Source organism: Mchenga conophoros, linkage group LG13 (assembly GCF_057382185.1).
Source record: "Mchenga conophoros isolate Kocher_MC1m ecotype Shallow Benthic linkage group LG13, M_conophoros_male_GT1.1, whole genome shotgun sequence".
Lineage (NCBI taxonomy): Eukaryota > Metazoa > Chordata > Actinopteri > Cichliformes > Cichlidae > Mchenga > Mchenga conophoros.
The window spans coordinates 20,571,542-20,598,660 of NC_140538.1; the positions used below are offsets into that span (position 1 = coordinate 20,571,542).

The 27,119-nt window shown below is 40.7% G+C and overlaps 1 protein-coding gene across 4 annotated transcripts; it reads right to left on the minus strand.

Annotated features, from left to right (window-relative positions):
* Window positions 1-252: 252 nt before the first annotated feature.
* On the minus strand, window positions 253-18,201 carry thbs2a (thrombospondin 2a). Of its 4 annotated transcripts, none has more exons than XM_085297127.1 (23): window positions 17,925-18,201; window positions 17,434-17,502; window positions 16,693-17,246; window positions 16,221-16,305; window positions 13,952-14,151; window positions 12,520-12,660; window positions 12,341-12,434; window positions 11,845-12,015; window positions 10,799-10,975; window positions 10,297-10,470; window positions 9,090-9,217; window positions 8,846-8,998; window positions 7,654-7,872; window positions 7,463-7,570; window positions 5,805-5,964; window positions 5,599-5,717; window positions 5,275-5,509; window positions 4,038-4,265; window positions 3,664-3,935; window positions 3,486-3,583; window positions 3,207-3,346; window positions 2,195-2,225; window positions 253-1,859 (listed from the first exon to the last, which is right to left on the minus strand). In XM_085297127.1, exons 2-23 carry the CDS (start codon window positions 17,498-17,500, stop codon window positions 1,856-1,858), a joined length of 3,558 nt encoding a protein of 1,185 aa, XP_085153253.1. In that variant the 5' UTR covers window positions 17,501-17,502; window positions 17,925-18,201; the 3' UTR covers window positions 253-1,855. The 4 variants fall into 4 exon arrangements, with proteins under 4 accessions (XP_085153253.1, XP_085153254.1, XP_085153252.1 ...); XM_085297128.1 differs by having other exon boundaries at window positions 17,434-17,505; XM_085297126.1 differs by lacking the exons at window positions 2,195-2,225; window positions 17,925-18,201 and having other exon boundaries at window positions 17,434-17,505.
* Window positions 18,202-27,119: the final 8,918 nt, after the last annotated feature.

A 27,119-nucleotide genomic window follows, 5' to 3' on the forward strand; every position in this document is an offset into this window, starting at 1 on the left:
TGATATTTTTCTTTGGTATGATTCAAAACCACATGAATAAACCACACTGTTGTACTGGGTAATATGTTTCTTCATTAACACACACACAGGCATCGGCAATGTTACAAACACCTGCTGCCATGAATTTCCACTAGAGCAACAAACGTCTTATTCTGTTGCACAAAAATAATTCCCAAGAAATGACCAATTCCTCACAACAATGCCCAGCTATGACAGTATTTCTAATCCTGTCAATTGTCATGATAAACAACATGGTGTAAAAGTGTTTTATTAAGAAACAGAACAATCTTACACTATTGTTTGTAGAAAACGTATATCTAACAACACAAGTATACAAAAAAAAAAAACACATTTACAGTTTGTGCATTGCAAATAAAAAAAATGAACAGGATGGAAACCAAACATGGAGAACATGAATGCTGTTCAGACTGACGACAGCGAAGTTGTATGCAAACACATCCTTAATCCACACAATCACGCAGTCACACTTTTAGAGACCTTCATCTGGATTCCTTTTCAATCAACACTATGATGTTTCACAAGATCCATAAGCGATATTTATGACTAATGTAGAAATGAAAATGTAGTTTGTACAAAATGCTTTCACTGTAGTTGATCTTCACGAATCAACCGTTCAAAGTGGCTTATTTCCAGATCTCCAACTCTCAAATGTTAATGTTACACATTTGATTTAATATCAGTCATTTCATTACAATATTTTTGAGCAATGTCACTATTTCAGTCTACCTTCTTTGCTTTGTGTTGCGCATAAAAGTTTCCAAATCGAGTCAGAAAGGCGTTTCTGCGATGGTGCCAGTAGCCTAATTAGCAGCTGCTTTTTGGTGAGAGACTATTTAAAAGATAAAAAATTTGCAGTAATGTGTTAAATCCATCTGAGGACAGCGAGGCTGTCTGGACAGCTAAGTAAATAAACTACCAGAATTAACTCTCTTTGGCAGCTACCGTGACCTACATAAACATCTGCTTCGTGTTTATTTTCGTGATTATTGAAAAGCAGCTGGTGTTTATCTTTATGCTACAGTTACTTAACTGACACACTTGAAAAAAAAAAAAATCAATGACTGACAAATTTGAAAAACTAACAAGTACAGGAAGTGCATGAAGACACTAAAAAAATCTGGCAACGCTAATATGTTTTATCTTGACGTCTGTGGTATTCAATTATACGTTTTGTCAGTGTAAACAAATAAATAATTATTTACAAAACTAGGAAAAAAAATGCCAACGAACAAAACAAGCAGAGCATAAATAATTTACAAAAGGAATTATAGTACAGACTTAGTATAAACATCTTTGGCACTTACTCGTCGTTCACTCAAGTTGTACATGAAAAGCACATTTAGGATGAAAAGAATAAGGAGAAGCTATAATGGAGTTAAGGCGGGTAAATGATTATGATTTGATTACAGTTTATGTTTGTCAAACACTGTATGATCAGTTCAGCAAAAAAAAAAAGAAGAATAAAGGCAGAGAACAGCCGAGTCACTCACATCAAGCTGTAGGAAATCACAAACAGCATCTAAGAGGTTGTACAATGAATTTAAAGATGTAGAATAGGTACAATAGTTTTAATTAGATATTCGGTAGAGGCTTTTTTAAAAACAAATAAACAAAAAAAACACATGTTGATCAGTTTTTTTTCCTTTCTCAGCTTCGGCAAAACTGAAATGTGCCACTGTTTCTCCTCCAGTGGATGAATCAAGGCGAAAACATGGAAGTATGCGAAGTCTGATTTACATTGACATGGATTCAGCGATGACGTGATGTTTACTCGGAGAGATTCTTGTCTTTTGCCATCAGATGTTTTCTTTTTTTCTGTTTCTACTTGATTCAGTTATCTGTAGAAAGATGGAAAAATATCTTCCATTACTGCCACATTTACAATTAAAACTCAATGAGCCCCTGAGTCAAAGTGCCAGAGTGCAGCAACAACATTAGCATTGTGTGCGTCAAAAAAGCGTGTCTCCAGTAAATGTGGCTGTGATTGTGAGAAGAAGAAAAAAAGCTGCAGACTCATTTTCCACAGTTTAGCGCTAAGTAGAAGATCTGAAGTCCTTGGATGAACACACAAGGATTTTCACAATGCTTCTGGGGCATTGTTCATGGGCAGGGTGGCAAGCAGAAATATAGCGTGACAGCAAACAACACAGCACAGAAACCCTCTCACCATTACCTTGTGAGCACGGTTGGCAACTCCGGCTTATCTGAGGTTTGAAACAAGATGTGGTTGGTTGAAAGAGTTCTACATTTTTAACTCTTCAGTTGCATTTATGTTATTCAAATGACCACACTGCTATAATAAACTATGTAATTTTTATGTAGGCGTTTGGTGTTTAACACCTAAGCCAATGTTATTAATACAAAATTTCTACAATTTAACATGATCTGTTAAATACGTTTTAGGGACAGAACACATTAAAGCTTAAAATCAGTGGCATCCTAGGACTGTCAAATAACACATTGTCATTGGCAATGGAGCACAAATTTCAAAATTTGTAAAAAACTTTTTTAGAAATTAAAATGATATTGTTTTTCATTAGGTAAATAACAAACTCATGTTTTTAGACCCAAATTGGACTTAAATCAGCCACCAAATAACAGTCATATTTGTAATCTTAATCAAAAAATGATAAAGTGCTTTACTATTTTTTTCTTTTTTGTAAAAAAAAAAAGAAAAAAAAAGGAAATGTAAAACTTCACGAACAAAAAACAATAATTATATTTTGGCTTTAAAAATATAATTTCGATGAAAGAGCTTGTACGTACTGGTGGATTACCAATATATTGAAAAAGTGATTTGGGTAATAACCAGTATTGTTAATTTAGGGCAGCTGTGGCATAAACTTTAGATAGAGTTGTGAGCTAATAAATAAATCTAATAAACAGATTCAGTTAGCTTAGCTTATTTTGTTTAAAACAAACTTAAAATATTACAAATTTTCTCCATTTAATGTTTGCTTACTTTAGTTTATGTAATTATTTACAGTGAAATGGGGAAGGGCCCCACTTCTGGCACCCTTGCTTTCCACTCTTAATATCAATATAGCTGCTATTTTCACTCAACTAGCATTCTTGATGAACTGATTTCAGCTTTATGCAACACTTGAGTTGCTCACACATATCCATGGGTAATTTATAACAAAACAGAAACATTTGTGGTTATAATTTTAAGTAATTGTGCTTACCTCTGCATTCATACTTGAGGTCAGAGAAGAACACCAGCTCTTGTGAGAAGACAAACAAGCCTAATCTTCCTCCGGCAAAGGTCTTATCATAAATCGGTCCCGAGTCAGCCATAATCTGTTTGCCTTCATAGACCACTACCCTGGAAAACACAAGAAAAACTTCCATGTTTTAATGTCTTGAGACTAAAAAGCTGCATGTCATCAAGTGACTTAAAGGAGGCCTGTAATCAGAGACAGAAAAACATGGGCTTTCCTGTTGTGATCAGCTGTACTTCATACCTTATAAACCCAGTCTTTGGTCTGTGGATGAGATGCCACCTGTAAGCTGTGTAATCCTTCCAACCAATGTTTTTGGGGTCATGCCACAGGGTCCGCACCTTAAAATAGTTAACAACACTAAAATCAATACTGATACAGGCATTGTAACACACCACTTTGCATTTAGATCGCAGCCCACCTGTCCTGGAGTGTTGCCCGTGTGCCACAAAGCATTCCTGAGGTATTCTCCAGTGCCAGTGGTCGAGTTCACAACTTTGAGTGAAACCCCAGAGATGCCAAACGCCTTGGATGGTTTGTCCTCCCAATAGGTCTGTGTGATCTGCTTCCACATCACAACGTAAAAGCGCCCACTCGACTGGTAACCAAAAACAAAGCCTGCATAGTCGTCATCTCTGTCGGTGTTCACGTACATCGTTCCACTGAAATCCACAGCGCTGAACTCATCAAAACCTGTGATGAGGTGAGCAAGTGTTACACTCACAGAGCTCTGCACACTTAAATGGAGTTTCAAATATTTTAAAAAGCAAAGGGAAACATATGTGCACTGCTCACCTACTGCAATGCCTGGGTCAGAGTTAGCAGTCTGAACTAACTCCTTGCCCTGATGTCTGACCACCCAGTTGGGATCAATTTGTGTGGTTCCTTTAGGATCCAGATGCACCATCTGGAATTTCCTGAAGTCTGTCACACTGATGGCATTGTTCTCAGGACACACATCGAGGATATCTGGGATACTGTCGTTGTCAAAGTCATCTTTGCATGCATCCCCTCTTCCATCACCTAATAAAGGAGAAGAATATAAAATTATATTAAAATCATTTTAAAATGTTTCACCTAATTTAAATCATATCTGAAACAAACTATTGAATAGGTTGGAAAAATATCTACGGCAGCTAATGCGAGGATCATAACACTCCCACTGCAGTGACTGTTGAGGAGTTCCTCCAACTAAATATTAAAAATGAATGGAAGTATAGCAGTTCTTCCCAGAAAACTGTCCCAAGTACCACTGCCAAGTCTGATGAAGCAAATCAGCCATCTTCTCATGCTGTGACAACTTCCACTGAAACTTCTTAGTATCTGAAGCCTGAAGTCTATTAGAGCCAGGCTGCAGGCTGGGAACTCATGAGGGAAAGGATGCCAGTGGCTAATGAGGGCCACTGCATGGAAGTAGCTTGCCGTCTTCTGTCATCATCTTTGCTATTGAGCAAGAAGCTCAAACGATTCTATCAAATAAACACTATTTGACAAACGGCAAAGGGTGTGAAAGCATCAGGGGCTTTCTCCTCTGCAGTCTGTTTTCAGTTACAGACAGCTGCACAAACTCCAGGTAACCCTGCTTAAATTGGGCACTGTGGACTAATCACAGGCTAAGGCTAAATGGAATAAAAACTTCACAGCCTGATGGTGCCCTCCAAGGCAGCTCACTGAAGTCATGGAGAATGACATCATCCGTGCCAAGCCGGTCACTGACTCTTTCCACAACCACCAAATTTCACACCTGCTGCAGTGAAAGTAACCGCTAACTCTAAAAGCAGCTGGTAGAGGGCATAGGGAAGAAGAAATGTGAAATAAGTCTGAGCGCATAGAGATACTATTTAAGCAAGTAGTCTCAAAATTTTAACAGACTTTTGTTAATATAAATCTTAAGAATGCTACTAAAAGAAGTACACCATTGAATATTTATGCTATAAATCCATGCTAAAAATAGTTGATATCACTCATGTTTCAACTTCTTGTATGGATGTGACACTGCTGCCTTTAAGACTAATACATGCACCATCCTCACCATCAGAGTCCTCCTGGTCTTCGTTGGGTGTTAGCCTGCAGTTGTCTCTGTCGTCAGGTATACCGTCGTTATCGTCATCGTAGTCGCATGCGTCTCCTTTGCCGTCCTTATCGTGGTCAGCCTGGTTTGAGTTGGCCACATAAGGACAGTTGTCTAGATTGTTCTGATGCCCGTCTTCGTCAATGTCCTGGCTGTTGTCGCACTGATCTCCAACCAGGTCATTGTCTAGGTCTGTCTGTTGGATGAATACAAGGATCAGAATGTTAATGCAACATCTATTGACTGTATTGGAAAAAGCCATAATTTACAGTGTGTATAGTTTACCTGGTCAGGATTGTGTAGCAAAGGGCAATTGTCACACTGGTCGCCGACACCATCCATATCAGTGTCCTTCTGGTCAGTGTTGTACACATAGGGGCAGTTATCATTCTCATTAAGAATTCCTGAGAAAAAAAAACAAATTTAAAGTTGCTATAGTTAATTATAGTAGACTGAATACAACATGTCGTCTACATTTTTAGCTATTTTACCATCTCCATCGATGTCCACTGCACAGGCATCCCCTTCTCCATTGTGGTCGGTGTCAATTTGAGCAGGGTTGTGTTCATAGGGGCAGTTGTCACAGCGGTCACCAACTTCGTCCTTGTCAAAGTCAAACTGGCGAGGATTGTAAAGCAGGGGACAGTTGTCCTGTCGAAGAAAGCACATGCTAGCTAAGTAATGTTTTGACAGTCATGAGCCGAATCATAATGAGTGCACTGATGAGAACGTATTTGGATTTGCATAAAGTTCGTTTCTGATTTGGTCAGTAACATTAGTTCTCATCTCACTGCATCTCTGCTGGGTTGAGATGTCATAACATATGAATCACATCATTTTCACTTATTCATCAAGCCAGTAAGTAACCCTTTTTGGCTTATAGAAAATATTTCATCATGAGATAATGCTGACCACTCAAAAGGTTGCAGTGACAAACCCTTATGTTAGCAAAGTGGCTGAACTTTCAGGTGCTCCTTACTTCCACAGCAGATGGTTCTACATACTTTGGCACAGTTTTTTTTTTTTACACCAAATGTCCTTCATGACACAAACCCCACACTTATCCAGCCTTGTGACCAGCAAAAGGAGCAGACAAGCTGCTCAAACTGGGTGTGTGTCTCCTCCTGGTCTCAAAGCCAGTTAACTATGCTACTAGCAAACTATGCTAGCAAAAGTCCCCTTGCTATAGGATTTGGTGGTTTGTAGCTTTTCTTTATGTTTTCAAATTTATCCGTAGAATATGTTTCCTATAATGTTTATGGATTTCTACAAAGGCTGTATATGTTGTTTGCGCAATGGAAATGGCGTAACACATTAATTAACTAGCAAACTGCACATTTATTAGGTAGAACTTGGCCATATTTTTATTTTCAGACTTTAATGAGACGTGTTGCCTTATGTCAAGGCCAACCAGACACTCACTATAAATCTGATTCATATTAAGTCTCATTTTTATTTGGAGAGGAAACAAAAAAGTGGTTTGACAATACTCTAATTAGTATTTGAGTTCAACTCAATATTGTATGTAACCTAGAGTTATTTAGTATTGCCCAAGGTTATTGGGTATTCTGACTGTTGCACTAATAGTATTTCAAAGTTTATTATTTTTAAATATTTAATTTTTTTATGTTTAGAATAGACGACTGTCTTTATATTGTTCTAGCCTCTAAATGTATGCCTTAAAGATTTGCTTTGAAGAAATTTGTTACTTTAAAAATAGTGATATAAAACCTCTAGACTTTTCCTTTTTAATGCACTGATGAAAAAAATAACATTATAGGCTCTTCACTTATGTCCAGTTTAATTAGTCCAATAATTTCACTAAGGTTTACTTTGCTATTAAGCATCAAATCTCCAGTCTGTCCTGTAAGTTATATGCTTATTACTGAATTGTGTTCATCCTTATGTTTGAACATGATGTCCGTTGTGGGCTGCAGTTGGCACAAAAGTTCAATAACAGGATATCACTCGAGTGGTACGACATTCCCCCCAATCATGCTCTCCGTGGGTGGATGGATGGATTGGGTTTACCATGTCGAAAAAAATTTGTTTGTTTTAGACAAATCATATCCAATTATTGATTTTTTAAAGTCTCTCCACTTTTTTAGGATGCTGCTCACCAGTTTGTAAAAATGAAAAGATCTCATACCCTTTCATCCAGAATTCCATCATTATCATCATCCTTGTCACAAGCATCTCCTTGACCGTCTCTGTCAAAGTCTTCTTGTCCAGAGTTGGGGAGGCTAGGGCAGTTATCCTGAAATAGTGGCAGTAAACGGTTGACTTTTGCAGTTCAGTTTGGCATCACTGGATTGAATGTGGCAATATTCAGTGAAATACCTTCTTGCAATGGTAAGTGGCATTAGCACCACACACAAGGTTCTGATTGGGCCAGCCATCCAAATCAGAGTCTTCACCACAAATGAAGCCATCTCCAGCGTAACCCGTCCTACACTCACACTTGTACATTGGATCACTGAAGTGGCTGATGTAGATGCATTCGGCATATTTGTGACAGTTGTGTGTCCTGTCCTTACATGGGTTCTCAGGCTCACATACCTAGATTAAGAAAAACAGAGAAGTTAGATGGAATTTCTTACAAGACACAGTTTTCTTACATATTTTCCATTTTGCTGTTTTTTAAATGTGAAGAGTATTTATTTTACCACTATTCCTGGCAGCTTGTTTTGGGGACTAGCCCTCCAAACAGGGACACCTCAAACTGAGGTGACTGGTTAAAGAAAAACATTTTTCAAAAAAGTGTGGAGCACTTGTGATTTTATGACATGGGTACAGCATATATTCCAAAACAACCTACTGTTCTCCATTTTTTCTTCACAAACTATTCACAGCTGCCACTTATTACCAGATGATGAACCTAAAGTTTGAATGCCACTGCATGAGCTCATAGAGCCAAAAGAGACAGGGAGGCCTTTGATCAGAACTGTGAAATGGAGCCTCTTAATGCCAGCAATGAGACAATTCCCCTTTTCCCAAATCAATTACTGTCAATTGGGGCATCAAATCAAAGACAGGCAGCTACAGAGGCCAAGAAGTGACAAACTGCCCCATGAGGGATGTTATGCAAGTAGTGGTCAAAGTGACACGTTTTTCAGTTTTCCAGGGACTCATTGATCAGAAAAGAGATGAAAACCGTTGTGTTCCAATAAAGTAGTTAATGTGGCATATTTGACAAGTCATATTAAAACTTTTAGTAGTTTTGACAGGGTTGGAAAGAGAGAGATGTGGGCCACAGAGACAAAAGAAAAACATAGCTTTATGACAGTGAACTGATACAGTACAAGGAAGGAAAAATAACCATTCATATCCACCTCTCATTTTAAAAGTTTAAAGCTACTCACGCTGTCATTTTACTTACAAATAGTGGGTCAAGGTCAACCCCATTCATTCATTCCTATATACACAAACTCTCTCTAAAAATAAGGCTTTTAAATCCCCTGAAGTGCTGCTCCAGTCATTTATAAATGTGACATCCAGAAATCCACACATATGCTTATCCAAATCAACTCACTTGTTTGTTCTTCTTGGCAGCCTCCACACCCATACCAAAAGGCTGGGTGCCCTTGTAGCGCTTTGGACAGGGCAAGCAATGGAAACCTGGATCAGTGTTGACACAACGCTGCATTCCATTCACTTTGTAGCAAACATCAGACACCATGTCACACTAGAGGAGAGAAAAAAAATCATCAGCAAAATACAAGCAGGTCTTTTTATGAATAAAGTGCAGCTAGCTTATGAAAAATAGTAACTTTTACCTCATTAATGTCTTCACAGTGGGTACCATTTCCACGAAATCCAGCAGGGCACGGGCCACACTCCCACGAGCCATCGGCAGAGCTGCTGCAGTCCACTCCCGCAAAACATGGGTTGGACAGACAGCCATCTGCAAGAGGTTTAGATGATGAGAATGGATACATACAAGGGAAAACTTTTAATTTTTACTTTTAATTTGTAATGCTTATCTTAAGTTAATGCTTAATCACCTTTCCAAAATCTACAGTAGCAACACAGACAGTATAAAAATTGGAAGTAGCAACCGTGACATCATCCATTGGTTTCTGAAGGCATGGGCGTGTCTAACTAAGCCATTAACTAATCATCTATGGTTAATCATCATATTTGAACTATAATAATATCACGATTTACAAAATAAGAGTCAATTTTTTTTAATATGACCCAAAGTGAGACCATAAACTCACCAGGAAAGTTTTCACTGAGGTCAATCTTCCCATATACGTCTATTGGATCAGAAGTTTCTTTTGCAACCACAGCTACTGCCATCTGGTGGCTTTCAGGTAGAATGGAGGTTCAAAGCGCTTCCACATTGGCTTCATTTTTCTGAACTGGAAACTATATTCTGGTTTTATGCAGGTTTTGAAACCAACTCACAAAAACTTTCCTTTTATATTAAAATAAGGGAAAGGTTTTTGAGGTTTTTTTGCCAGATTTTTCACTTTAATGCAGCCGAGGTAATCAGCGTGGTGCTGGTTATTGTTAACACAGAATTATTACTAGTAAGGTAATCTTTTTTTTCCCCAGTGTAGCTGGCAGAACCCAGATTTCCTCTTCCATCTGCCAGTCATTGTTTACAGGTGAAGTCACATCGTTAAACAAGCTCAGAAAAAAAATCTATCTAATTATAAAGACACATATGGCAGCACAAGAAAATGGCTGTGCAAAACAGATGTTTGGATGTTTTTTCCATCATAAAGACTAAAACAATCAAGCTGCTCATTACAGTCAACAGCTGACAGCAACTTGCACAGTACACATTAGTACACATTCCAAGTACCTCAGCTGACTGTTTGCATTACAGGAGAAATCCTAAAATCACTACAAATGCCAGAACATATGTCAGTGCAATCCCTCTGCTACATAAAAATGTTTCAGCGTGGGCCAGTGGATCTGTGAACCCAGTCACCTAAGTAGCTAAAACCATAATGCAGAGTGACTAATGCTCACCAATAGGGCAGTCATTCTTGTTACAGCTGTCTCTGTCGACCGCTTCTCCAAAACATTTCTTGCCGCCGTATTGAGGTTCAGGGCTGTTGCACTCACGGGAACGACTTTTGTGCCCCCCTCCGCAGGTCGCTGAACAGGTTGCCCATGGAGACCACGGTCCCCAGCCACCATCAACTAAAAAAACAGGGGAGACAGATGCATAGCAGCAAGTCACTTTGACATAAAGTGTTTTATTCATGCCACATTTTTATTCTGTTGTTTCTAAACAAGAAATAAAAAGTTCAGAAGCCTGGAACTTAATACTGCATGAGCGAACATACTGAACCGATCTGGACCAACGTTTGCACCAAGACTGACATGATGACAGTCTGAAACACATGGGGAATGTTGCCTTAGGGGAACCACAAGGCACGAGGGAAGTCCGGCTGCTGGGCACATATGCTAGCCACTGTAACGGAGATGCTGCTTTTGAGTGTTTCCCTTCACAAGATGAAATACTCACTGGAACATGGCTTGGCAGTGCAGCCCTGGGTTTCTCTTCCACTGCCCTCACAGTCTCTGCCTCCCAGCTGTGGCACAGGAGCATTGCAGTGTCGTATTCTCGTGATCTGCCCCTCGCCACAGGTCACCGAGCACGACGACCACGGGGACCACAAACTCCACCCTCCGTCCTGGCGAACTGGGCATCAACAATCAGACATGTCACGCAGCAGTCAAACACATATGTGTTGCGTTATCCTCCAGATTTCCATTATAGTACTTACAGACATGTATAATTTGCCAGAGTTAGGAAAAAAGGAGAGAAAAGAGCACCATATTTTCTACAAGTAAACATTATGCGATGCTGGTGATGATGGCTCACTTTCAAAGATGTTCTAAGACGCTTGAGCCAGTATTTTTGTCATTGTGGGTAAACTATCTTCCAGTGGTTAGGCTGATTCAGTCACTCACACAGATGGAGTGTACTGCTAGCTTCAAGCAATGACACATGCTGATTCTATAACTTCTCAAAAAAAAAAAACCACAACACAAAAAAACCCGTTCAGCAGTTTTTGTTTCCAGCACAAATCTACCAAAATCACCACACCTCACTTAATAGGACATTAATTATCAGATTCATTAATATTTTATAATATTGCATGGAAAGCTGCGGTGAGTCACTGCACTGTGGAACACCCTTTTAGCCAGTGATTTATTTGGAGTTAACTGTGACTGGGCACACCCTGCAGCCCAACCGTGAGATCCAGCTCTTCACTTAGATTCATCCACTCAAAGACGGATCCAGATTTATGAAGGAGAAAACTTTTGCAATTCTGAGGCTCTCATCTCATATTTAACTCACTGCTCGGTTTTTCCACAGTTTCATCATCTCCGCCCCCCCACTCCTCTCACTTATCATAACGCTATTTGTTTTAGATTACTGCCAGTGGTGCATACTGTGGTTGAGATAATATCGGTGCAACAGTTACTACTGGATGCCACAGTTCAAATAAAAACTGAGTGAGTCAAGACAAAGCGTTGAAAAAAGAAGAAAGAACAAATCCTCACCACGGCTGTCGCATTTGCCCAGACTGCACTTGCGGGTCTGGATAGAAGGTCCCGTGCAAGGATTGCTGGTTGCGTCGCAAGAACGGCCCCTCTGTTGAGTTCCTATCCCACAGGTCACTGTGCACTCTGTCCACTCTGACCACGGGGACCATCCATCGTCACTGTCCATAGCTGGAACATGTAAATGCAACATTTTTATGCTCCATCTTTTTGCACAGAACAGTAGAAAAGACTGTGAAAAGTTCATAACTGTAGCTTTTATTCTTTATATCAACTCGTTTATCACATGACATCATCTGAAGAACCCACACTAGACATTTTGAGTGTCTGCTAATAAATATGTGGTTCGCCTCCAAAGACATACTGGCTGCAATAGTCCTGTAGTATTAAACTTTAATATGCATGAAATGCTGTGTTTATAGCACATTGCACCATTAATTTAGAATAGCGTGTATAAAATTGCGTGTTTATGTTGTGAAAGGTCCTGCCTACTTACGCAAACAGGCGGGGCAACACTCGCCATCGATAAAGGACGGGCTGGCACAGGCCACCGGAGGACAGGTGATTTGGTGGCACACGATCTTGGATTCCTGCCACAATTGAACATTAATGATATGTCAGGCTCTTAAACATCCGCAGTAAATCTGCATATAATTCCAGATGACTTGGCACTACCTGACAGGTGCATTTGGTGCAGCTGTCTACAACCCAGTCTTCCTTATCGTCAAACAGGCGGCCATCCTGCCAGCACATGTTTTTCTCTGAGGAGTTCTTCATCCTCCCAAGGGCCTCTTTCATCACTGAGTTTTCTTCTGTCTGAACATACAACAAGTGAGAAAAGAACAGTCAGAAATCTTTAAGGCACACTCAAGATCAAAGGTGCAAAGCCACTGACTGGGGGAAAGATAGTCCTGCTGATGAGCTGATTCATTGAAAATAGCGTGTTTGAGGTTAGTTTCACCAGGTGGGAAGAAGAAACGCGTGTGTTGCTTTTGCAAATGTTATTCTAATAAAAAAAGATGACATTTGTTTAAAATCAAGCTTGATCAGAACCATTTCTTTTTGAGATAAAACAACACTGCGCTAATAAAAACTAAATCAGCACCAAATGTAGCAACCTTGTAACTTTTCTTGGAATCCTTTGTACCAAGCTATTTCCCCGTCCAGCTCAGCTCATGCTTAGATGCTTTACTTTACTTCAACTAGTCATTGAAAAAAAATCTGATAACTTAAATGGATGAGAAACAACAGAAAAAGACTAAAAAGTTACACCCACTTAAAGAATCTACTCAATTTTTCCCTTGTTGCTGCAGATTATAAAACTCTGAACTTCTTTACATGCTCACTACTTCTTTGAAAACAGCTTACTGAAAAGTGCTGCTTAGTTACGCACATTACCTCCTATCCAATTGGAGACCAGGCTGAGCTCCTCAACACTTGGGAACTATCAGTGGATAAAGTACTGCCAAAGATTTTCGGGGGGATATGAGTGCGTATGTGTGTGTTCATCCTCCTCTTGGAAAAGGGGAGTAAGCAGTGTGTAGCACTAGAATCTAAGACACCACTCGGTCTGGAAGAGCCTCGGGGACCCTTCTCATACCAGCCGTTTCTTTTTTCCCCCTCAAGGTTCATGCCCAGACTCTCTTATTGCTGGGAGGCTCCCAGAGGAAACACATGAGCTATTTAAACAAAGCCAGACATTAGACCGGACCCCATCACTGCCAGGGGAACACTTCCTATATCCACATGTAACATGTCATAAAATCTGTCTGACTCACGCTGCCTCAGATAGGAGGAGTCATATGGGTTCAGCTGTCACAGGCGACTCTATAAACACTCCTGTGGCTACTCACTGTTTACTTTAAAACCAATGTGGGTTACCTAGTAACCTAATTCAGGCCTCTTTACCTTCAGGCTAACACGCGGAGGGCTGAGTCATCTGTTTTCCTAAAATGTTGTTTTTTTTAAAGAGTTAAATATTTCTTCCATCACACCAGAGCCACCAATTTTACATTTACTGGCCTGTAAAGTTCAACAAAACAGACAGTAACCCTCTCTAAGACAAATGAAAGTGTTGGCTAGGGTTGATTTATGTGATTTAACTCACCACTTTTTGCAATCCGTCAATAAGGTTGCTGACGACAATGCGCAGGCCTTTGAGCTCCTGGAACATGGTGCTGAGCTCCTCACAGGAGCGTTCACACATTTCTGCGCCCACATCATCCGTCTTCTGACCTATAACGTTTGTAGTGATGGAAGGACTCACGTCCACAATTTCCCCGCTCTCACTCACAATATTGGCATCATCTGGAAGAGCAAATAGCAGATACCAGGGCAAATGGAGGAAAAATAACGCAGGCTGTTGATGGAAAACATGTTTGAGAGATATCACGGTTGAAACGCAAGGACTCAAACGATTTCCTGTTTTTCTGTAGCTGGCCAAAAGATCACAACAATGGCGTAATTGAAATGTTTATTATGTTCCTAAAACCAGATGTCCAGTCAGTGTCGTTCAATTTGGAAAACAAAAAAAATAAAGTGTGTCTGTTTGAAATGGTGATGGTAAATCTGTCAGCCCGAGATGACGGCAGAGCTGGCTGTGGGAGAACAGGACAGGATGGCACTGCAGAGCAGAAATCTCTGGAGTTCCCCGTGTGATGCAAAAACCATATTGTGGACCATAAACCTCGCTAACCTTTCAAATATGTAACCACTTGTGATATGTACTTAAGAGGCTGGGGGTGGCCACACAGATTTATACTTGTTATACTCTTGTCTTGATATCAGCACAAAAGAATTATGTGAAGAAGTATGTGGGCTGCAGCATTTATCAGTCATTATTAAGGCTGAGGACTTTGTAATAAAACCAAGTGTATGTTGAGATATTGAGAAAGGGACCTAACTTTAAACTGCAGTGCTATTAGAAGAACATAATGAGGCCAAATGTGAAGTTCTTTTGCAGTCTACATCTGACTGCTGTGATCTCGGTAGTCAGAAAACCCTACTGAACTTTAATCACATCACAGCTAGCTATACGAATATTCGATGCCCAAAACAAACACACGAGAGACAAATGGAAGCTCCGCAGAACGCCTGTCCTTCAGCCAAGGCGCGTATCTGCAACTGGTTTGGATCACGCTATGTAAATTGGCGAAGATTAATAGCAGAGCGGGGACTCTAAATCAAGAAGTCATCCAAATTACCCGGTGGTGTCCTACTGTAGCCAACGCAATGTTTTCTTTCCTCTTCAGTCTGCTGGATTCATTCAAATCTCAGGAGGGCTTCACACTGTGTGCGCGTGAGAATGCGTGAAAGCTCGTCTGTGAAAGCAGTTACACATTCTTCTCTCCCCGATGGACGCTCTCGATTTTGTCAGAGTAGAAAGAGGAAATCGGTTTAAAAAAAAAAAAAAAGGAAGAGCAAAAACTGGGGCAATTTTAATACTGTCCAAGTTATAGGGTTGCCTGGATTTATGGGTGACTTTCGGCATGAATTTTCCTAATGGTGCCGAACCCTCTCTGGTACCAGCCAACCAGCGGAAAACTTCCAGGTGCTGGTGACATTTGTTAAACAAATAAACTCATTCAGCTGGAATTCAACAGTGCATGTGGTGACAGAAAAGCATCAACTGCATACCGCATAGTGATTTTCTCTGTCACAGCAAAACCAAAAGGCTCAGTTTCCAGATCTAGTGGTTCTTCGGGATCTCTATCTTTTGAGCTGAAGCCAGTCTTTTGTGTGAGCCCCGCTGAGGATTGCGAGGTCCTTCAGCTGAGAAAAGCAACCCAATCAGCCAATTCGTGACTTCATCCTGTATGTTTGTGTGTACGTCTGTGTGTGTGCAGCTGGAGGTGGAAGCTCCCCACTTTGCAGTATAACATTCACTTTGTCTTTTCTGTTTTCTTTCCCAGGGTATTATCCCAAATCCACTGCCAATGGAAACAAATGTAAGCATCTGTATCTCCTTTTGTTCACCCTGCACGCTGCTCAACCTCAAGCCACTGCAGTGAAAAGCCTGTTGCTGTAAACATGAAGTAATACTGGGATATCTTGCCACATTTTGGATCTGTAAGCTTTTTGATCCATTAAAAAGGAGATGAATTCATGCAAATTGAGTTGACAGAGAATGCTAAACTGTTTGCCGTGGTCGAAGCTTAACAAAATACAGATACTGGGTGCAGGAGAGTTGCATGTGAAAGAGCTTTTAGATCACATCTGCTAGGTATCAGGCATCAAACACTTTGCAAATATAATTATTTTGACTCATCTGTTGGGTTATGAAAAAAAAAAATCACACAAAAGAGAAAGGGTTTGTCATTCATCCTGGATAGCAGGGCCTTTATAGACCTTAAAAACTAAAACAGACACATTCTTACCTTGCTTGGTAATCTCACAGTCTCTACTCAGCAGGATGTCTTCTATTGAGGTGTCAAAGATGAAGCGCACACTCTGGAGAAGGCCCTGTTTGGTGAGAAAATATGTGTCTCAATCACTTTGACATATTTCAGGCAGGACATTTTCTATACCTAGTGCAAGCATGAGATGGGAATTGGAGCAAACATTTCATGGAAACTCGCTTTTTACCTAATAACATACGTTCCCCCTCATTTCTACACACAAGGGGTAAATTTAAAGTCTAAATTTAGAGTCCTTTCCACACAGAGAAACCAGGGCAACACAGGGAATATGTCAGTCTGTATTTTTGGAAACAGTTGTTTAAACTTTTATTGCAGGGTTAGTGAAGACCACAATTTTGTTTCTTGGACACTGCGAGGGTTGACAAATGCTGGACAAGTAAGGAGTTCCTAGATCCTGGGAAATCGTTCGAATCCACATCCGCTGTCTTACCCTAAAGTGGTTCTCTCGAATGGATCCCTTTGCCACATACATGCGGCTCCCCTCGGCCTTCAGGTGCTCGTAAAATGGCTCATCCAGGATGAAGCTGTCTATGAGGCTGCAGCCGACAAACAGGTTGGCGTTCTCCCCATGAACGTGAAGGGTGATGTTCTTCCACTGCGAGTCGGACAGGTCCACGTCCTCGAATGAAACCACGTTCTGCGAGCCGTCTGCCCAGTAGACCAGGTCCAGAGTGTTGGCGCGTCCGTTGGACACGATCTCAAACTGGCGCCGGCCATCGGGACCCTCCAAACCAATCAGGGTGCCTCGTGAGGAACGGTCCTGGCGTATGCTGGCCACAAACACAAAGCCCTCATTGTTTTGGATCTGATGCAGCATTTGCTTCAGTATGGGTGGGCTAACTGGGGGCAGGTGGTCGAAGCGGATGAAGCGGTAGGCAGGGGCATCTAAGTTCTGGCCCCTGAACTGTTTGGCCCCCAGTGTCCTGCGTGTGATGTCGCTGATTTCAAACAAGTCGAATGATGTCTCATCCTCCTGCTCGCCATCTATACATCAGACAAGAGGAAATGTAACTGGAAAGCTAGAAGAAGAGTTCATGAACTTAAAGGCAGAATGGGAGCAACTGGCAGAGTTTTCGCTAAAACAAAAAACAAAACACTGGAATTGGTGACTCAAATGGAATAATAATAATTATTAGACAGCAATACCACAATCAATCCATTTACAACTCACCTTCAGTTAAAGCTTGAAGGTAATTAAATGACAACAGCAACAAGAAGAGACTTCTCCTGAGTATCATATCTGCTTCAAAAACAAAGACATAGTTTTTGTTAGATTTGTGCCTCTTTTGTCTTTTTTCCCCATCCTTGGTCTCAAATGCTGCACTCAAGTCTCTCAGTCACAGAATGACTGGAAAAAAAGAAGAGAAAAAGCCACATGCAAATACAGGAATAAAATGATAATAACAATAACTCCGGCCAACGAGTTGTTACACAGTTTACAGCTTATTAAACTTTGCAACATTGCACATCAAATTTTATACCCTGTTATGCAGGAAAGAGTCTTTCAGCAGTCCAGCAAGTTTTTCACATTTATTTATCTGTTTGCACTCTGCAGGTAATGAATCACTTACAGCAGCCCTGGTAAATTTGCCCTGTACTGATTTCTCCTCACATAACATTTCAACGATAAGCAGTGTATGCATTCCTAACCTACTTACTTACCTGACGAATTCAGTATCTTAAAAAAAAGAAATCCGTCAGAGATCCAGCGACAAGAGTAAAAACAAAAAGAGCCGAGGGTAAAAATGAATGAGCAGTGGTATCTCCTGTAAATGCCCGTAAAGAAAAAAAAGAAAAAAAAGAAAACAAAAGTGTACAGTCCACTTTGGTTCACTACATCCACAGTCTGGAGGACCTGAGGCACAACAGTGACCGAGGCGCCCTCCTCCCTCCTCTTATATAGGGGCTCGCACAAAGTCTGTCAATCAAGTGTTTCGGGTCTGAGCAAGTTTGAGGTCGGCTGTTTAAGAGACACAATTACATAACTATCTTCCGATTGCGTAATTTTCTTAGCCGCGATCACACGCGGAGGCTGCTAGGGGGATTCGTGACCCCTCCTCTCCCGTTTTTCGCAGAGATGCCCGCGAGCCCCTCCCTCCCTAACAAACCCACCTTCCCACTGTGTCCGGTGCGGGCTTTCTCAGGGTAACACACGCAGGGATGTGGGCTGTTTTCCTCTAGAGGGACGAGACACCAAAGCTTCATTAAATGGCTGGACTAACAGCAGGTGGACTTGATAAGTGTATTAATGTGCAGTTAAGGAGAGCAGAATTGGAATTCAGTCGTGAGGTGGAAAGCCGTTGCGCACTTTCCTCAATAATACTGATCTGTGGTAGATTTTAAAACACCTTTTCATCCACACTCATAAACTTAAAGGTATGCCTCATTTCTGCCTTTCAAGTGTGAAAACCTCAACGCTTGCCAAATGTCAATAATTCAAATTGAGAATCCCAGCTATGTCTGCAATGTGAGACAAAAAGAAAATGAAAATGACCCTTTAATACAACAGATTCCCTGGAAGCTTCAATTTTAGCTGGCGAGCAATGGCTTGCGTCTGGAAATTATCTGGTATTGCCAAAGCTTCCCCCTCTGTGTCCGGGAGAGAAACGCTGATACAACGGCTCATTCCTGGAGGCTTTAGAGGGGTCTTGTGGGTAGACCTTTGTGTACCAAAAAGACACAACTGGGGCATTTGGTTTTGGAGTTGGAGACGCGCATTCCGTTCAGGGCTGAAGAACACAAAGTTTCATACCACATGGAATCACTGCCTTTCAACAACATGGATTCACTTGACCTGAAAGATATTAGAAACTGCAGCTCCGAGTCAGACACTCAAGAGCATGGTAAGGATGGTGGATGAAGTGACCAGAAGAAACCTCTTAGGAGCAGAAAATACACCACAGACTTATTAATTGTGGTTCAAAAAATGTTTTAGTGTCTTCTGTGGAGAAATATATAGTTAGTTCTACTGAAGCTGTATCTAAATTGCTAAACATTTTATTCCATTTACTTTTCTAAGTGATACCACCTTTAATTTCTAAAACCTGGATTCCCTCTTTTATTGGTAGTAGGCTTAAAAGTAATGAGGTTTTACTAGGGTGGTGGGAAATGGCACAAAAACAGTTTACTGGCATTCTAGGCATCTCTTTAATAAGTACGGAGCTACTGCAGGGCAGATTTAAACAGCGGAAATTAAATTTCAAAATTCTGTATTCACAAGGGAGAAGAGAAGAATAGGTAGCGTGTCTGTATCCATGCCATATTTGTTTGGACGAAATTGGCATGAAGAAAGAAACGAAGAAAAAGAAGGGTGAGAGGTTTTTCATCAGTGGTTCTTTTTTCAACATTTTTGCATCATTTTCTGGGTCAGTTGGACCGCATTAACATCCAGTGCTTACCTAGTAAACAACAGAGATCAAACGTTAATGCAGATTCGTCTTTTAAGGCTATAAACACCAAAGATCTGGAAGGAAAGAAGAAATGAAGGTGATGGATGTCAGTTAGGCTGATAAACAACAATAGTTTCCAGTTCTCTTCTCCAAGCTGTGACTTCACCGTGGAGGTTTTAAAAAAAGAAAGAAAGAAAGAAAAAGGTTCAGTGTGACTCAGGATCGTAGTCTTAAAAGGAAATCTGGCACCCAAAATGTTTAAAGTACTGAGAACTGGAGAGAGTGACACATGTAACATGCAAATCTCAAAATTCCTGTAAAATACAACAGTTTTAGGAATGCTGAAGGTAGATTGCGCCCTTTTATTCTTCATAAGATTTACTTTAAATATCCCCTTTAGCACAATCGCGCCAAAAAGCTGAGTAATCCCAATGAAACACATTTGGCCGGAATGACTGGCATTGTAAAATAAGGTTGCATAATCTCCCAAATGCAATGAGGGCTCTGTTTGCATGACAGTTGCACTATAATGTATAGTGTGTCTTTCAATATCTGAGAGATGGGGGGGGGGGGGAGATGCTACTATCATTATTATGCATTTAATGTGCACTTCACAGATTTCTATAGTTGGGGCTGCTCACATCTCCAGTAAGGTATGCCTGATCTAGAGCTGCATTTCAGCTGCAGGGGGGGGGGGGGGAGATGCTACTATCATTATTATGCATTTAATGTGCACTTCACAGATTTCTATAGTTGGGGCTGCTCACATCTCCAGTAAGGTATGCCTGATCTAGAGCTGCATTTCAGCTGCAGACTCTTGAATGAAACTTTATACTTAAATATAGAATCAAACAGATTTAGTGCAGGACAGATAGCACACGCCCTTCTTAGTGAAACAAGCTGGAAAACCACATTTACCTTAAAATGAAGCGAGTTCAGGCAGAGCTTGGAAGTTGCGCTTTTATAGGCTAATTAGCTTTATCTGGCTCAGTCACAACTGAGTGGCAAGCATGATCCAGTCATAAATATGCAGGTGTACACAATTATACTGTCTGACTGCACTGTCTGACTACACTGTCTGCTGACTGCACTTCAGGAAGAGGCTGTAGTTTAAGATCAGGATATAAGTGGTGTGACTGGGAGGATGTTAGTATTTAGCCAAAAGCGCTAATATCGCTGCTCAAAGCAATTCAGCGGCACAGCGTAAATGTGCAGTTGCATTTGTTGTCTTCAAGTGTTCACACAATAGCAGTTTCCAGTCTTGCTTTCTGTGCCAAACACGGTTCAGTGACTGTCACTGACTTCATTTGTTTTTTGCCCGTATAAACATTTGTGAGCTCTGCTTTATTTTCTTTCCTTACACTTTAGACAAAACGTGTCTTCCTACTTGACCTGATGAAAAGCTTTACGGTTTACACCGTTGGCGACGTATAGGGCCACAACACAGCAACCCACCAATCAAACATCTGGGCAACAGAAAAGCTATGGAAAATGCAGGTCTTGTACAGAAATAGATCCTAACTCTTAAAAATGATAAACTTTTGGGTTTCTAAAAATGTCCTCGCTTCAGATCTCATCCCTAAAGGAAAAGAAAAAAGTTTTTTCTCACACTGAGATGAATTTTAACATGTAGTAATTTACAACGTTTGAGTTGCCCAACAGGGATTTGGGCAACAAAACAGAGCTCTATGAATTGTTCTCATAGGTTTTGTGAAGCAATTGAGAAGTCAACAGGAGAGCAAGAAGACTGTGGAAAACACTCAAAGACGTGTGTGCACACCATTAATCACTGTATTATAACGTCACAAGACTTCCAGTTTTGACTTTTGGGCTTTGAGGGAAAAATCGAACTGTGCAGTGACATGCTAATGCTGCCTGCTGGTCACCCTGTATCTCTGAGCAAACAGGGACTGATACTATAACGAGCATGGCTTATGCAGTCATCGCTTGAAAGACCAGCAGCTGCAAAGAATCCAACATGACAAGACAAAAACAGAGTTGGTTTCATTACGTGACACTACAAGTTTGCTTTCAAAGCATTTTAATAGCCAGTTTTCAAGTAAGAATGGCTCACATACCTTGGCTTAGAGCAGACATTGCATCAAAGTGAGATAGCCAGTGTTTGACTTGTTCTCCTCCCAAAGGTTTACGTGTGACCTGTGTGGGTGGGATTTGTTGACACACGATTTGTAAATCCTGCACAACAGAATGTTTCCTGCATGATATTATGCTTGGGATCATAAGTGGATCCGGGCAACTTTTAAATTGTATTGAAACAATAAGAGCAAAATCAGATGGTTCTGGCCTTTGTTTGTGTGCTCAGCCAACATCCTAAGCGGAAGGATGAACAGAGGGAATCTTGTTTACTTCCTTTGTTGCCTGCAGGACCGTTGAAGGATGGCAGGCTGTGACGGCCCCATTAATCGCCTGTTGGTTGCTCATGTTTAGCGAGCGCCCAGCGCTGCCAGCTTTATGCAGCGTTGCTTGTCGCAGTGATGTAACCCGGCCTCGGTCAACTCAGCGGGTTAAGACTTATTCCCAGATGTGTATTTGAACCATTGGACTCGAACGCAGGCAAAACGTCCCCAAATTGCAGGTCTCAAATACAAGTTTGGCATTGAGTACTGAACTTCAAATAAACATGACATCCTTTCAAAGAATGAAAGAAAAAATGGGGGGGAAAGAGAAAGTAATAGCAGTGTTTCCCTAAATTTACTTTGACTCACACTTCCCTACATTTAGGTTAATAATCGAGTGATTACAAGAACAATCCCCATTTTGCTTTCACTCTCTTTTCTCACAAATGCATTTTCATTACTTAGATGCAATCATTTGGTAATGACTTCCAGATTCCCATTTTCCTCTTTGAGCTGATGGGATGTGTGGAGTTATAGCAGAACAGTAAGATCTCTTACTGGAAATTTATGAGAGCCTAAGAACTGTGAGAATTATGAGTTCTTTTTACAGAAGACTTGTGCAAGAGTGACTAAGAAATCTATAGGGAGCAGCAATGTAAAACCTACAACAACAAAAAAGATTGTAGGTATGGACAGCTAATGCAAGAACTAAGAGGAGTTTTGTGTGAGAGAGTGAACAAAGTGAGAGTGAGATCTCTTCAGCGGAGAGGAAAGGAGGAGGAGCTTTGGCCTTGGGTCCCTGGGCACAGAAGGTGCTGCAGCATAGCTGAAGCTTCAGTGCCGATACAAACTCATCCTGCATTTTAGTTGCTCAGGGACGTAAAATGTAAGTAAAGGTTTGAGTTTTTGAGTACTGTAAAGTACATACATCACAACAAGGCATCCTGTAGAAGTGTTGGAGAGTAGATAGCACAATATTTCATGGCTTCCATTTTTCATTTATATCGCTCCATGGTTTTACTTCCTTACAGTTTAAAAGTTTCATATTATACTTTTCATTTTGATGCTTTGACAGTTACAGTTTCATGACACAAAAAAGAAACCTGCTTTTATGTACCCACGGAACATTTAATAACTACAATTTAAAAAAAATCCACCCCTTGACCAGTAATTTAAAAGTTTGAGTAATCAAAAACTGGACTACACGATATTTTTGCAAAGGAGGATGGTAAACATGCCACACAGAAAAACAGGAACATGAGCACCACGCAGGGTTTTATTGTCTTTTTTGGTTGTTACAGTACAGGTCACTGCTCACCACTGTTCTTCTTTCAGTAGCCATTTTCACACATGCACAGCAGCCTTGAACCTCTCTAGACTTCAGGCTATATCCAAAAAGATGCGTTCATCTTCCAGATCTGACAATTGAAGCCAACCGGAGACATTATAACCAGAATTCTGAATGTAAATCTACAGAAAAAAATCCCCAAATGCTAAAAACTGACGATTGTCACACTCCTGTCACCAAGGAGCAAATAAACTGCTGGAACAGGAAACTTATTAGTCGACCATGTTGTTTGCACTAATACGTGCATGCAGCAGAGATTTGCAGAGACTTCAGAAGTTGTAACTGTACTTCATACCTTCTCTCGGCATACCATATACATAGGGTGAATTAGGATGGCAGTCTTTAAGTGCTCTGCTGGAATGAGCCAAACATATTGATTGTGGTTGCACTCCTAACTGGCCTGTGTGTACCTTTGCGCATGTGTAGTAGAAGTAGTGTACTTGTGGAGGAAATATGAGCCTTTTAAAGCTTACTTTGGCCCACGTTGCCAAACTTGATGGATTTGAGAAGCAGTTCATGCAGTTTCTATCCATTTATTTAGATAGTGGTTTTATAATACAGACAACAAAGTGGTTCACAGGAGGCCTCCTTGTGACAGTCTTATGAGCATTAATTGTCCTTGGTTTTTCATCAAGAGGGCAGCACTGAAAATGCTCCAGTCAAGTCATCTTTTACAAACAGTCAGTTTTTTCGGACATTACGGGAACATGCTTTATGTGACCGGGCAAAATGTAGGAACATCAACAGCGCTGTGAGTCCTGACTCCTGCACGCTGTGATGAGGCAGCATCCTCACCTAAACCAGAGGGACTACTTCCAGGAATGAAACTGTATCTCATGCTATTACCTGTTGTGTGCTGCGTGTAAAAATGAGGAATTGCGAGCAATGTCAAGGCCCGAGTTCACCAACAAAGATGTTTGAAAGGTATGGAAAACTTGCATATATTGTGAATTGCTTTATGAGCCACAGGTAATAAATCTATTTGGTATTTGAGCGAAGAAACACGGAGATAAATTCGATTTATGAAAAAGGCAACAAACGTATGTGGTTTTAAACAATAACTTCATTGTTTTAACACCTAATTTGAAAGCAACAAATCCGTCAAGTGGAGGGGAGAATGTGCTGCATGCTGGTTTTTGATATAACAGAAAAAAAATAAATCACTGAATCATACACCGAGGGTCGGTGCAGCTAGAAGGAATGTTCCAGAAGAGAATTTCCTGCTCATTATTGACTCCAGGTTTCATCGCTGGCAACCTGACTCTGTCTGTACACCGAAAGCTTTAAACATTTGAGGTGAGTTAGTGTGACGCAGCTACAGTTTCCTTCAAAAACCATCTAAAATTCAGTTCTGAGATGTTTTCACTTCTGCTGAACCAGAGTTCATTCGAGGGTATGAAAACTTGCACCTTATGAAATGGAAATTCTGCCATATACTTACTTTCTTCCACAGATTTAAGTTACCCGGACAGGTGAAAGCCACGGCTAGTTGGCAACCACATAAGCTTAAAACTAGGCTCGCAAGGATGACACATGATGTATGTATGTGTGTTTTTTAATATCTCTTACTTTGATGTGTTTTCAAACACTGCCGGCACATTAAATTGGAGCAGAAATATTGATCACATCTTCCTCTTCAAAGCTTTCCCATTGTTTGTTTTATGGCAAGAGTAAAACTCTAAGAACCAGAGCATAATGTTATGTAACAATAGTAATATTAAAAAAAATGATAGATTAACAGGCTACATAGAGACACATGCACTGAAATGGAGCTCAAGCACATGTGCTGGTAATTTCCCAGCTTACTTAAACATGATTAAAGAGGAAAACATAAAATTGCCTCTTTAAGGAAATAAATTCAGCCATAAAAACAAAGGAATTCACTAATGGTAGAGGTTAATGTTCAAATGCTATCTTTGTTCAGCGAAAGGTTAGAGTTTAGTTTGATGAACCTGAGAAATGGGCAGAGACTTGATGGTTTATACTTACTTGCCAAACTATCATCTTATCTCACCCTTGCGCCTCGGCTTAATGGAGCTGACGAAGTGCCTTAACCTTATAAATACTGTGCGCTCAGCGAGGAGGTTCTTGTTTTAAGGCCATTATGACACCTCTGGATTTCATGTTATGTTTACCTTTTTGAACGATCAACAGTATTTGAATGCATTTTACCTCAACAGGGTTTGTTCACGGATCTGGAATCCTGTGTTACGTGCTCCTGTTTTTCCCATTTATCCCGCTAACTCCGCAAGGGTCTCGTGTTGATTTATCAGAGTGTTAAGGGTTTCAATGTTTATGCCTCGCACCTTGGATGACACCATCTGGTAATAATCTGTATTTCCGTTGTTGTCTGCACAACGCAGCCCAGAGCTGCTCAGGACAGAGTCAAGTACAGTAAAGACGCTAATTGCTTGTCTGTCTTCCTGTGTGGCTCCATCGGGATATTTCACCAATATTTATTAGTGACTTTAAACCTTATCTTTCATGGTCGTTATTTACAGTTACCTTGAATGTTGCAGTCAGAAGGGGTTAGGCTGGGACATGCGCTGCACCGTTCAAAATAGAATCTGTAATTTGTGGACCACAAAAGAAGAAGCAGAGCGCAGCGACTACACAGCATGTTATATCTGATGCATGAACTAATGTATGTACTCAGGGCCTCATACTAGATGGTTTTCAGGAAGGGTGTTGTCAAAGTCAAAAATGTTCTTGACTTGGCTGAGGGACTCCGAACAGCCATAGCTTGTTGTTTTACACAAACGACGTAAAGTACCGTACACGGGTGATCAAAAACAAGCCTTCTAGCATTGACACCATTAGCAATAATCTTCCCTCTTTTCCCTCCCCCATGTTAATGAGCATTGATTGGTTCACTTTGATAAGACTTCAGAGTTTGTCAATGTGGTGGGGTGACTCACAAATAGGTTACGCCGTGCTAGTCTGAGGTCTCCCTTAGAGGAAGGATGAGAAGTTTGGCCATTTTGGAGAGTGTCAGATCAGAGCTGCAACTCCTCCACAAGGAAAGGAGCCAGTTGAGATGGTTTGGGCATCTGTCAGATGACTCCTGGGCACCTTGTGTTTCAAGTGTTTCAATTATGTCCTAGCAGAAGGAGACCAAGGACACGCTGGTGAAGTTACGACTGTTGACTAGCTTGGGAACACCTTGGTGTTCTGGGTGTCCCACCAGAACTGCTGGTGAGATAGCCGGGAGGAGTGAGGTCTAGGCATTTCTGCTTAGGCTGTTGCCATGGTGATCTGGACCCACATAAGTAGGAAAAATGGATGTATGGATGTTGTCCCCACAGGCTAAAAAGCAATGGAAGTAACATGCTGGTCCAAGTATAGTCAATCCATAAGTGTCACGAACCTGCTTGTCCTTATAATGGTCAACAGCAGGTGAAAAAGAGGTCTACTTGAAAAGAATTGTATGAGAAACTGACCCTACTTCTTGCTTGATTTATCTCCTCAGTAAATATTTTCCCAGTGAGTTGTTGATCTAAATTGCGAGTTTGCGCGTCTTATTTAATAGAGAATTATGTTCATTTTGTAAATTATAATCACACAGAGTAAACTACAAGATAAATTGGGTTATGTTTCCAGACGTAGCTATTTGTGATTCCCAAATTGCTTCCGTATGAGAATCCTCTGTTGCTGGCTTCTCAGTCTGAGCCACCTCTGGTTTCAAGAAGATGCCAAAATGCCATTATCAGGTGGAACAAACTAAGATGGAAGTAGCTAACATAATGCATAAAGGTCACGTTAG